We start from the raw sequence: 13,340 nt of genomic DNA, 5'->3' as shown, positions 1-13,340 counted from the left end.
AATTTTTTCACGAAAATGAGCTGACAAGCTCAAAGTACAAAAAGGATACAATCAAGATATGAAGTTCAATAATCATAAATTTATTTTAACGAATTGAAAATTTGTATTTTACTTGATTAAAAACTTTCCAAGGAGGGTGAATCATATAAAGGGAAAAAAGGTAATTTGACAATAATGATTTCTTAATGATGGTAAAACAAACTATGATGATGAAAATGCTTGTACAATTTTATATGATGTTGATGAAGTTTGTTTTGTATAGATGATGATAATAAACAGTTTTATATATAATTGATGGTGATTTTACAGAGCCAGATTGCATTGAACCGAATTGTTTTAGAACCAAATATCTGATTCATCTTCATTGTCGTTATCGTTATCATTATCATCATTTTCCGCTTCCTTTTCCATATCTTCATCTTGACCTTCTCTAGACTCATTAAAGCTGCGTTCACCACTGTCTTTACTAAAATCTATACTGTAACTAGTTTCAGGTGAAGGTTGAGATGAATCTTGCACAGGCGATGATGTTACAGGTTTTTCAACAGGTTGAGCCTGGGGTTTGCTGAATTTTTCAAGTAAAAATTCTGAAGGATCATAATTTTCATCAATTATATCTTCAGCAGCTGGCTGAGCTTGTTCCAAGTTGATGTTCATCATTTGCATAGGTTCATCTCCACATTCATCATTACTACCATCATCACTTACAGTTTGCTGGTGAAGCAATTTTTTGGTTCTTGTAGTGAAACTACTACGACTAGCTTCGTCAAAGTAATCTAACATTTCATTATCATCTTTCATGCTAAGGGCTGCGGAGCTATCAGGACGAGTTAATTCACCACCGTCTGGCAATGAATTTGTTTCATCATTTGCGGGATTCGATAAACCTCCAGTCATGACTGATTCATTGTCAGCAGCATCCATTGCAGCTTCTTTCGTTTCTTTAATGGCTTGCTCAAGTTGAATCAACTGTTCACTTTGTTCTTCAATTGCTATTTTAGCTGCTTCAAAAATTTCTTCAGCTTTTTTAGTGAATTGGCTATCTTGTCCATTGAATAGCGCACTATTTTTGTAGATAAGTTCAACTTCAGATAAAAAGTCTTCCCTTGAATGATACTTGTGGTCTTTGATATTGTTAATTATAGTATCTAAATCAATAGGACTTTTTATCACTTCATAATAGTTTTTGACAAACTTCTTATTCACTGGTTTATGGAAAGGCCATGATTCAGGTATTGTTTTCAGCTTCTCTGTCACAATATTGTCCAGAATAAATGAAAAGGCAACTTGGTCATTATCTAAAAGTGGATTGATCGATCTTTCTAACATCGTAATTCTATCCTCTTTTTCTTCCAATCTTTTTTCAGCCAATTCCAACATTCGCTGTGCCGCAGTTGTTAAGATGCTAATTTTACCATTGTAAAGTACACTATTATCGTACATTAGACGAACATCATTAAGAAATTGTTCACGACTTTTGTACAATTTGTCACGCACTTTTTTCCTAATTGTTTGAATATCCATTGGTTTTTTAACGATATTGAAGTAATCTGGAACTTTACGAGGATTAACGGGAGTCCAGAACAATTCAGTTCCTTCCATTGCCCGAATTTCAAGGCAGATATTTTCCAAAATAATTGAAAGAGTAACCAATGGATCGGTTCTTCGACGGTTTGCACTTCTATACTCAGGTTTTTGTAAATAATCACAGTGTTCTGTTGTTCCTGTTCGACGCCTCCTTTTCATTGCGACAGCTTCTTTGGGTATTTTTAATACCATTGCTTTGCGACGAACTTCTTCTGCATGCTTAATTAAACTCTTTGATAAAACTACACGAGTTTCATCCACTTTCACCAAATCATCGTCATCAAGACCAGTGTGTTCCTCTTCTTCCATTTGCTCATCAGTCATGGCCACATTCAAAGATGGATAACCATCACCACCTTTATATAAAGGACAAGCTCGATTTGTTTTCATGTGACCCTGGGCACCACAAGCTCCACACTTAACCTTCAAATTAAGTTTCTCCTTTTTGAACTTCTTTCTAGACGGTTCAAAACCTTTATTGGAAACTGGTGAAGTCGCTGAGAAATCTGCAGTATCTATCGAATCTTGATTGAAACTATGTTCAAACGGACTTGAAACTACTTTTCGTTCAAGTTTCACATTATCCCTTTCAGCATTCCGTTTCAATCTCCTCAACTGTTCTTGAACTCGCCTCTTCTCTCTTCTCAGATCTTCTTTCTGCTGATCATCCAGTGTATTAGCAAATCGTTTGATATACTCAGCATCTTTAGTCTCTCTGATCTTAACATAAGTTTCAATGACAGCAGGTTTCCTTACTGTTTCGATTCTAACGTATTCTTTTCCTTGAGCATTCTTGAAAGTACGGTAAATCTTGAGAAGGCGACCTTTACTCGCTGCCAGGTTTTGTGAATCCTCGTTTGGGTCTTCTTTTCCTTTTGATTTCTTTTTGGAAGACTTCATATCTTCCCCTCCTAAGTTAGAATCTTCTCCCATAATCAATTTATGAAGTTCTTTTCTTTCTTCCTCCTCTTTCTCTAATGTCAATTCTTGGCTTGTCTTCTTGTTTTCAATTATATTTTCAATATTTTTACCCATTTCTTCAATTTCCAGATCTTCTTCTTCGGATTCTTCATCATCAGTAGATAAAATTTCGTAGGATGAAAGTACTCTGTTTTGTAACTCAAATATTCGTTGACATTCCTCTTTATATCGTTCTTGATGCTCAGCAATTGAGAAACGATTACCACGAGCAAATTTACTCATCTGCTCTGATCCAGCTTTGGCTTTTTCAGTGGAAAGTGTACGAACCACATCGATAACCTCCCACCGAGATAATTTTTTGATTTCATCTTCAGGAACTCCGAATTTACGAAGCAAATTTTTAGCTTGATTAAGAGGCAATCTTCTTAGATCGGCGTCAGTACCTGTAACAGTCTTTTTAGGAGTGGGATCTTTTGGACCATCCTCTTTGGATATTTGAGGTTTATTGGGTATTCTTATGTATGAAAAACCTTCACCGCAACCTGTTGGATCAGCAACACCATTTAACTGAAGAAGACATTTGCCTTTCATTGCAGCAATGAAGGCTCTTGTTGTATTCCATGGGGCAGCTTTCACTTCATCATCCATTTTAAGTTGTAATTCTTCATCATTCTCATCTTCTGCAGCAAAGAGAGATTTTTCACCATAACCGGCATCTTTTAACCGTTGCTCTGCAGCCAACATACTGTAGTATGCACAACATTGTTCAGGAGAAACCAAAGCTCTCATTTCATCTTCAGTAGGTAATCTGAATTCTGATTTTAGCACCCACCAGTTAGAATCTAATCCGTTACCAGTTCTTTTGAAATCAGCACAAAGCTTTAATCGTTTCCGAATAGAGCTTTCAGAGTGAGAAGGAAAAGCTTTTTTGATATCTTCCATTTTTATTCGTCTAGGGTTATCAGTACTTTTCCAAAATAAACGGTAAATAAAGACTTGTAAAAAGTCACGAATAAAGTTATTAGCTTTTTTGGAGTTTGGACCAGGCACTTCAAATAAAGGAAGAGTTTGTCCAGATGTAAATATTGTCTCGACTTCACGAATGAAATAGCTGTTTCTTGTTCGGATAACCAAAAAATCAGAATCAGGAACTTTGTGCTCGTATATTGGTGCTCTGAAAAGATTATTCTCAAGTGCTTGAAGGGTTTGACCCAAAGCTAAATTACCCAGGAAAGGTGATGTGTGAGCATAAGCTAACTCTCCGTATTTATAATTAGGAGTTCCTCCATCTTTGCCTGGTTTCTGTACAAAGAAGAATCAAATGAAAAATTGAGTACAAAATAATAATGCAAATGATAAATGTTTTATTGGTAAAAAAACTCACTCTTTTATAGTAGTTTTTAATCATTGTCGCCATTCCTACTTGCATCATAAGAGGAGGATGTTCTTCAGAGTATTCACAAAGAATAAGGTCTCCATCTTTACCAGATAAATCTTCAGGCGCTCTCATAAAGAACATTTCACCACCTCCTGAGGCTAATCGTTCTTGTTCTCGTTGTTTAGCTTTTTTCTTCATGTGCTTGAGCAGAGGAACAACACCGTGTGGTAAAGTATCTGCGATCATACCATGAGAAAATCTTTTCATAGGAGGACGATGGAAAGTACGTAATTTGAAGGGACCCATAAAGGTTGGGAAGAAAGGTTGACGAAGTTCCAACGCAGGAATGGAATGTTGAATGAGATTGCCTCCAACAGTTGGTTTAAGTGCTGTATCTTGAGTTAATTTTAGATTGTAGAATTCATCATTTGAAATATTAAATGGATCCTTTTCAGTGGTTGGCGGAGGTGGAGGTGAGTCTGGTTCTTGTTCTGCAATAACACCGGCTTTTCCTAAAAGAATACGAGATTTTCTTAAATGGTGCTCTTTCTTTTCTTTTAATGGAATTGGTTGAGCTTCTTTTGGTCGAACAGCATTAGGGTCGACATCATCTGGAATACCAAGGACAATATTTTCATCGTTAGGATCTAACGTGAGAATTCTTGGTTCTGGAATCTTATTCATAGCCTCAGCATCCCAGATTATATCATCTTCCCAGAGTCCATAAACTAGTTCTTCATTTTCAACAGGGAAAATCGAGTACCAAGTCTCATCTTTCTCTTGTTCTTGAGTTTCATTCTTTTGTTTATCTCCTCTTTGGCCTTTTGAGCTAACTGGAGCATTACTCAAGAGTGAAGTAGGTTTTGGAACTGGAGTACCAATCGATGTACCTCGAACTTGTTGAGTGAAAGCTGATGCGGTTCTTGAATGACCACTAGGTACCCACCCGGCGGCATGATATTTGTCATTTAATTTAGCTAAAACTTTCTGCTTGATTTCTTCACCGTTCCAAATGATATCGTCTTCCCATTGCATTTGGGTAACCATATGAAAACAATCATCCGGATCATCAATACTATCACCGTTAAGAGACTCTTCACATGAATCACCAGTAGAAGTTCTGATTCTTCGACCATCTTCACTGATTTTGAATCCATAATCAAATGTATCTCCTGAATCAGGAACTCCTAGCATATCATACCAAAGTTGTGCTGGTCCGTATCTCCAATCAGCAATTCTTGGTTTACTTTCATCAGATGAACCAGATCCATCACGACCTGAGCTGTCTCGAAGCTGCATAGGCTTTTTTAGTCTTTCTTCATCATCTGAATCGAGTTGATTTGGATCAATAGTTGTTGGTATTTGGAGGTCAAAATCTTTTTTCCTTCGCTCACTGTCGGAATTATCTCGTTCATCAGAGATATCTAAATCTTTCATATCTTCTGAATTTTGCATGGCCATTAATTGTAGAAGTTTTTTCTTATTCTTTTTACTTTTAACATTCTTCCAAATTTGAGGTAAGTTGGCTAATTTTCCTGGTCCAAAAAGACGAGAAAACCTCAACACCTTATTATGTCTAAATTCAGGGAAAAGATCAGTTACATTACAGTCCTCGTAATTAGAGGGTAGCATAGCAGCTAATGGAGTATCGAGTTTTTTCTTGCTGCTGTTGGACGCATCTTTACTCTGACTATTTGGCGATAGGACTGAATGTTTTTCAGACTCTGAATCTTTATCTTTGGTTTGTGAATCTGTATCCTTTTCATCAGACGACGAATCATCGTAATCATCATCATCAAGAATTTTAGGCTTGGCGACGGCTTTCACAGGAGCTGTTGGCATTTTAAATGGTAAAATAGTAAGAGCTTCTTTGAATTTTGCTTCCTCGTCATCTTCAACCATCTCATTGATATCAGAATAGTCAATGGCAGACGGGGATTTAGCATCAAAGTCGACATCGTCACTATTTTCTGATTTGTTATCTAAATAAAAGAAATAGAATATCAAATTATAAACAACAATTTAGCTGCAACTTGAACTTTAGTAGTAGTAAGTCTATTTACCTGATTTATCATCCAAGTTTGAATCCGATTGTGAGTCTTTGTTAGAACTGTCACCGTCATTCCCTCCATCTTTTGCTTTAGCTTCTCTCCTCAAGTCATTCAACAAACTTCCACCAATTCCAAGTTGTTCAAGCTGTCGTAACTGTTTTCTAGTATCCTCATCAAGAAAATCATCAACCAATTCACCTTTTTCATCGATATTTCCAAAGAGGAAATTTGCAAAACTCAATGGATAGTCCTCATCATCCTTTGAATCACTCATATTTGAAGTTTAAGGTGAAGAGTTTCTTGGTTTCTTCACGTAAACAAAAAAACAATGCATAAACAATTGAATAACAAGCTGATAACAAGAAGCAAAATGATCAGAATAATAAAAAAAGACAATCATTTGCCAGTTTAAAGTTGAAATTGTCACAATTTACATTCTAAATATTCTGCACATTTTGCTATAAATCAAGATTTATAAATTCAATCCTTCAGACTACGCAAGTGCACGCATATCGCCACCTATCGACAGTCAGTTTCTACTTACTTTTTGGCGGTCAGACGTAATTTTCAGGAAGCAAAGAGTAATAAAAATATTTTTTGTAGAAACATTCAACAACAGAAATATAAATTATTGAATTTTCATGATTATTTAAGCTGAAAATAAGTTGTGAATGCAATTAATTGATTTTAAGTTTTCAAAATCCAATGAGAAAAAATACGAGCTATCAATTCGCTTTACAAGCTTTTCAACTCGATAATAAATGAAAATGAAAATTTATTTTTATTCTCTTGATTTGTTTGGTCTATCAGTAATTTTCATGATCGATCATTAGCTAATTGTTTACTTTTAAGTTAAATGCAAAGATATATTCAAAAAGAAAGTAATGAAGGAATGAATTCAATTTAGTTTTCGAATTTGGCGGCAAGAAATTTGTAGCACAGATTAGCCGGTTATAAGCTATGGCTACAATAATAAAATTTGTAGAAAGTGAATGACAACTTATTTTGAAAATTGTAAAAATTATCAATTAAATTGTGTTTGATTGTATTTCACTGTGTCAACGTCAAAATGAACTCTTCCCAGTTGGATGATCATCCTAACTTGGATGCCAATAGTTTGCTAAGTGAGCTTGATAAAGGTTTGCGAAGTGGAAAAATGGGTGAGGAGTGTGAGGCCATTGTTGGTTTTCCTTGGCTTTTTATACGATATCCTTTTCCCATTCTGATTAACTCGGCATCTCTTAAATTGGCTGATGTTTTTCGCAATGGTTCAAACTTTTCTCGTCTTCTCATTCTCAAAGTTATCCATGAAAGTGAGAAACATTTGGATAAGATTATAAACATGGATGAATTTGTTCGCCGTTTATTTAATGTTACCTATTCTAATGATCCTATTGCTCGGAGTATAACTTTACGAGCTCTTGCAAGCATTTCTTGTATTATTGCGGAAAGAAAAAATATTCACCATGTTATTCGTCATTCACTGGACGCTGAGGACCAAACTGAATCACTATCAGCAGTTCAAGCTGCTGCAGCCTTTTCTAAAAGATCGGTTGATTTTGCTCTGAGCATTTATCCTAAAGTTCTAACACTATTATCTAAATCTGAAACACCAATGGAAAAGAAAATCAGATTACTCTCGGTTCTGCACCATTCTCATTACAATTCTCAGGTTGCTAAAGATGTCAAAGACGCTTGTCTTTCCTTTTTATCCGATGAAAACTCTGACAAATTTGCTTGTGCAATCCTTAATACTTTAACTTACATCGCAACAACTTCACTTTTCGCCATACCTGACCATATTTCTTTACTTTTGAAACATTTTCGCCATGATACACGTCCCGTGGTTAAAATGAGTATCATAAAAGAACTTACAACTATGGCTCGCACAAGTCCTCACTTGTGGTCAAAAGAAAATGTCCAAGACTTTTTGCACTGTGTACACTTCATTATCCCAGCTTTATCAAAAAATCCAACTTTACTTTCGCGTATTATGGCAATTTTTGTTTATCTAGTCAAATGTCCATGTTTACTTGCTGCGGATGTTAATTATATTGAACCTTTTTATCAAGAACTTGAAAAGCTTTGCTTAACGGTTCACAATGATTGTCTTAAATCAACTCAAGTAACGGAGATAAGAAAAAATTTGCGCCTCATAGCTGTATCATTCCAGCTGATGACTGCATTATCTCGACATTCTGACAGGATTAAAGCTCAAACCATTCAATATCTACAAAATTTTATCAACTCTCAAGCGACTCAAGAACATGAAATTCCAAGTAGCGAACAGGATGAAGAGTCAAATAAAATAATTTGTGTTTGCATTAAAAATATGTGTAATAGTGATGAAACTGTTGCAGATCAATTAGTATCCTGCCTGGAATCAAAACTAAAATCTGGAAATCTGTCAAATCAATGGATTGGCTACACATGTCAAATATTCTGCTCATTACAGCATCTTAACATAAGTCCTGATTTTCTAATTCATCTTTCCCAGATGATTATCAAACTTAGTCTTGATGAAAAAGTGGATGAATCAATTTTGTCTCAACTTTTAACATTACATTTTCAAACATCGACGCGACTCGACATAAAATGCTCCTCCGAATTCGTTCAACATCTTAAAGGCAGAAGTCATTGGTTCTATTTCAAGATCATTCGACAAGCTATGAGATATGGTCATTATCATGTATCTCAAATTTTTTGTGAACTTCTTCAAAATTCTGCTTCATCTGAAAACGTTCACTTTTGGATGCTTAGTCTCTTCAAAATTTCTCTGGCTGAAAGTCTCTTAGTGAATTCATCAGAGGGACCACAATTAACTAATAGTCTGGTCCAAGCCATCACATTTTACTCAGAAGCTCTCTCAGCTCTTAAAGCTTCTGGTTCAGGCTCTTACTGTCTCATCTTTGCTGGTGAATATGTTCGACTGCGATGTAAATTATTAAGAGCTCACGCAGCATTAAGACAGTCTTGTAATTTAATCAGAACCTCACCGGCTCCAGCTATTGCTGGTACAGCAGCTACAACATCCAGAGATGAACTAATGAAATGTGGTTCTGTTGTTTCTCAAATGAGGAAATGTGCTAAAGATTTCCGATCTTTGGCTGATGCTTATAGTTGTCTCTATCAAACATCCTTCAATGCAGATAATGAAACACTTTCTCATCTTCAATTAATCCAACATAGCTGTACAATCGTTGCCGAGGCAATTGAATCAGTCTTTCAGACTAATCGGCTGAGTTCTCTCTTTGTCAACAAGGACACGCACCTTGAAAGTGATCGTGTTACCGATTCAATAGAGACGTCAATTGAATACAGCAAATTGAATGCTGCATGCCACGAAATCTCCAAGATAGTTCGAACTCGTTTAAGCGATCAAAAAAATTCCCTAGGAAATCTGATTGACTGTAAACATATCGCAACCTTACTCGCCTTGTCTATAAAGTTACTTCAAGTTCCGCTTTGTATACCAAGACTATTTTTCCAATCAATTCAGAATACTTGTATTAAATTGGCCATCTCTCCTGTTCCCAAAACACCGAGTGACCCAATAGTAACTCAAGCTAATACTAATTTTGCTCTCAAAGTTGAGGGTGTAATAGTTTATGGTGCATCTTGTCGCATTTTAAGGAATGTGTCTAAAGTAATGCTGAATGTGAATAGCTGTCTCGTAAATAAAACTGGAAGTGGACCCGTTGACCAATTGGGTAAACCTTTAGATACTAATGTTAGCCTTCAATCTTTGGTAACTCCTCATAATGATTATTTCCAAGAGCAATTTTTACTCGCATTGACCACGGTGGGAATTCATTCAATTAACATTGAAGCTTCAATTATAGATGAAAATGAAGCTCAGTGGAAGACTGGACCAGTTGTTAACTTATCAGTCAAAGTGCATGAGGATCTGTCGAACAAATGAAAGTATGATTTCATTTTCTACTGCCACCTTAACAGCTGCATAATCCGCGATTATTTATAATTTTTTATGGATACTTCCTTCTCGCATCACATCTCACCAAGCTGATCTTCATCATTACTATAAATCTTGACAATTCAATTTTCATGTACATTCGTTCTTCGTTAAATTTGAACAATTTCTTATATTCTAGGAAAAGCTGATAAAATCTTTGGGTTTCCAATTGAAGAAAATAATAAACAAGCGTTTCTGGAATGTTAAAAAGAAGTTATTATTTTTTCGTCTTCACAAAGAGTTAGACACAATAGACCTAACTTTTTGATTATAATGCAATTATTTTAGATCTTTGGCTTTGATCTTGAGGAGATAATCGTTTTTAAATGAACCTAAGTAAAGATCGCCTGAATTGGTATCTAGTGTTGCATCTGCAATCAATGGATAAACTGAACCGAGTATTCTTTTGAGTTTGCCAGTATTAGCGTCAACAATCAAGACACCTGATGCTTTTGGCATAGCATAAGTTAAAACATGACCACTAAGCAGTTCTACACTTAAATATTGCAATTTAGGATGCGAATAAACTTTCTCGGAAATTAAGATAAGCAATCGACTAAGAAGATTTGCTAGACGTCCAACGGCCTTCCTTACGTTTGGCAAACTGGATAGATTGTCTAGTAAAGTTGAGTTCAATCGTAATGCTGGCATAGCAATATACAATTCATTAGCAAATACGTGAATATTGTCGGGAGCTCCAGGTAAACCATCAACGAGAACTTGAACACTAGTGACAGGCTTGTCCGTTTGAATCGATTCTTTGATGATGTCAAGATCCACTTTGAGAATTTTATATTCGCCGGTAACTGATACAAGAAGTGAACTTTTATCCGGACTAATATCTAATCCATTGTAAAATATATGTCCTTCCAAAATTTTGTGGACGCTTCCCGTTTTTATATTAACTGCTAAAACAAAGCCATCAGGTCTCATCTCTAAGTAAGACCATAAAATTCCATCCAATGTCCAACGGTTGCTTGAAACAGATATGTAAACCAGATCATTATCTTTTGGATCAAAAACTAAACTATTATAAATTCCTTTCCATGGAGTCGAGCTTCCAAGAGCAATGTGACTGAGCTTGTTGATTTCAAGATCATACGAGTAAAGACCTTTGGCTCCATCAACAAAATATAATTTACTGTCATCACCGAATCGTAATCCTAAGACACGGCCACATGTAGAAGTATTCTTAATGATATTATCTCCTAAGTTAAAATAGAGAGACAGAGAGGACAACCATGATTAGATTTCAGATCTCTTTACAACCACTCTTTATCATTCTGCATTCAATGGATTCCATAGTATTGAAAATCAATAAAATCCAAAGGTAAACAATACAATAACATCGAGGTATCAACTTTTCTAATGCTTCTACATAAAAGCTGCAGTTGATGAGTTATCAATGATAACAAATAAAAGGGTTGGATAAAATATCAATAAAAGATAAGTAACATTGGCTATTTATCAAACAGCTGTCTAAAAACACGAGGCGATAATCTAATGATTAACGTAAGCAATTAACAAACTAAAACTTACAACATCAATGAATCAAAGGAGAGTTCAAGTCTAATATAAAAACTGTTAAAACTGTGATACAAAATGCAAAAAAGTGACACCATCTTTGACAATAATTATTGCAATATTTCGGCCTAAACAAACTAATCAACATAAACTCATATTCTTATAATTAACTTATACCTCTGAATGAACTAATATCGATGATAACTTGATTTGAATTAGTTATTAGGAGATGGCATTACAAAAAAGTGTGGCTCATTTGTTGCATTATCACAATTTTAAAAGCATTGCTGCAAATGTCATCCGATGTCATATTTTATTAAAGCTTAAGTTAAAGCAATATGTCTGCTTCGAGAGTTTGCAAAGCATCTTGATTGCCATCATCAGATAATCAGACAGCCAAATAGTCAAACATCCAGTTTAATAATGATCTTGAAATATTAACTTACCACAGCCTATTGCATTTGGATCAGCTAAATTAGCTATTGTTTTTATATTGAGACTTTCTTTATCAATAACAACGAGTCGACCATCACCTAAACCTGTATAAATTTTGTTTCCTTTGACAGCTAATGCTTCGGGTCCAATTATTTTCGATTTTAATATAGGGACGGCTTTATCGCTAATCAATGAATTCCACTTGACTTTTGTAAAAAAATTATCAATTTTTGGCATATCATAAGAAACAGGATCCAATGGGAATGAAGGGAATAGATTATCTGGTAGATTAGGCAGTATTACAAGTAATATGCTTGCAGTTATAAGTAGTCTTATGGTTAGACTCCAACAGCTGCTAAAGAGTCCCATGTTGATTGCACAAAAAGATGATCACTGACCAAATTCAACAAAGTATAACAAGAAAATCAATCAACACAATATAGTGAAGTATTTGTAAACAGTATAAAATCAGCACAGAAATGCAAACTAATTGGAATAAACAAAATACTGAAAGGTGCACTTGTAAAGCTAAGAACGTATAATTGATAAAAATTATATGAAGATTATTGCTTTAAAGGGTTTGATCAGTGATCAGGTTGGAAATTGATTAAGTAATACCTCGATTTTTCAGCAAAAACAAGCAAAGAAAAATTGGAACAACTCCATCTATTTATATTATTTCAAACTATGTAATCAAAAACAAATCGAGGTTTCCATTGTTAATTTAATTTATATTAAAAGCTATCCAGCAATCAAAGATAATTTGACGAGTGGCTTGTCACCGACTACTTTGTACCAACTTGCAGCTTCGATGATTTTTGCAAACGCGTTAAAATTGGTTTTTTCCCATTTAATCGTCTCTGTCAATAGAGGGCTCTTTTTTGCCAAAAAACGAGTTGTAATTGAACAAAATACAGGTGAATATTTTGAGGAATGAAAAATGATTACTTCTCTAAATGAATTAGTTTTTTTTTAAAAATGGTGAAAATGGCTAGACAACCAGATTGTTTCTTGCTTGTCTGCTTTGAGGAGTGAAAGGAAAAGCAAAAGCCGATAGAGACAACTCAATCGACAAGGTTAACTAGTTTTTTATACGATGTCCAATGTAAAAGCCAAAATGTTAACAATCAGGTTGATGGGTTATTGGATGATAAACTTGGTTAACCTGGAGACAAGAAAAATACTGTCAAGTTAAGGAAAGAAGGTAAAGTAAACCGTATTTCAATACATCTACATTCATCAAACAATTAGCCAGTTTGTATTCAATATTAACAACATTCTCACACTGATATTGTTATTTACTGTACTTGATTCAGATTTTGTTTTTTTCATCTTGGAAAATGAATTTTACAATATTTTTCATGTTCCCCTTACAATGGCTTTTATTGTTGTTATTATAATTCTGGATAGAAAGTATTCAAGCGTTAATGATAAACTTATCAAAACCTGAAAATAGTGAACATTACTATTG

General features: G+C 34.8%; 3 protein-coding genes across 3 annotated transcripts; 1 reads left to right on the top strand and 2 right to left on the bottom strand.

Annotated features, from left to right (window-relative positions):
* Positions 1–59: 59 nt before the first annotated feature.
* Positions 60–6,386, bottom strand: Taf1 (TATA-box binding protein associated factor 1). The gene is made up of 3 exons (XM_015934017.3): positions 5,950–6,386; positions 3,893–5,868; positions 60–3,810 (listed from the first exon to the last, which is right to left on the bottom strand). The coding sequence occupies exons 1-3, from the start codon at positions 6,209–6,211 to the stop codon at positions 337–339; spliced, it is 5,712 nt and encodes a 1,903-aa protein (XP_015789503.1). The 5' UTR covers positions 6,212–6,386; the 3' UTR covers positions 60–336.
* A 498-nt stretch (positions 6,387–6,884) lies between these two features.
* Positions 6,885–10,123, top strand: defl (Integrator complex subunit 7). The gene has a single exon (XM_015934018.3). The coding sequence runs from the start codon at positions 7,007–7,009 to the stop codon at positions 9,857–9,859; it is 2,853 nt and encodes a 950-aa protein (XP_015789504.1). The 5' UTR covers positions 6,885–7,006; the 3' UTR covers positions 9,860–10,123.
* LOC107366423 (adipocyte plasma membrane-associated protein) lies at positions 10,103–12,468 on the bottom strand. The gene is made up of 2 exons (XM_015934019.3): positions 11,881–12,468; positions 10,103–11,118 (listed from the first exon to the last, which is right to left on the bottom strand). The coding sequence occupies exons 1-2, from the start codon at positions 12,236–12,238 to the stop codon at positions 10,190–10,192; spliced, it is 1,287 nt and encodes a 428-aa protein (XP_015789505.1). The 5' UTR covers positions 12,239–12,468; the 3' UTR covers positions 10,103–10,189.
* Positions 12,469–13,340: the final 872 nt, after the last annotated feature.

Source organism: Tetranychus urticae, chromosome 2 (genome assembly GCF_039701765.1).
Source record: "Tetranychus urticae isolate SD_2017Ah chromosome 2, NJAU_TeUrti_SD_1.0, whole genome shotgun sequence".
In the NCBI taxonomy this organism is placed as follows: Eukaryota; Metazoa; Arthropoda; class Arachnida; order Trombidiformes; family Tetranychidae; genus Tetranychus; species Tetranychus urticae.
This window is presented reverse-complemented; position numbering and strand designations above follow the sequence as displayed.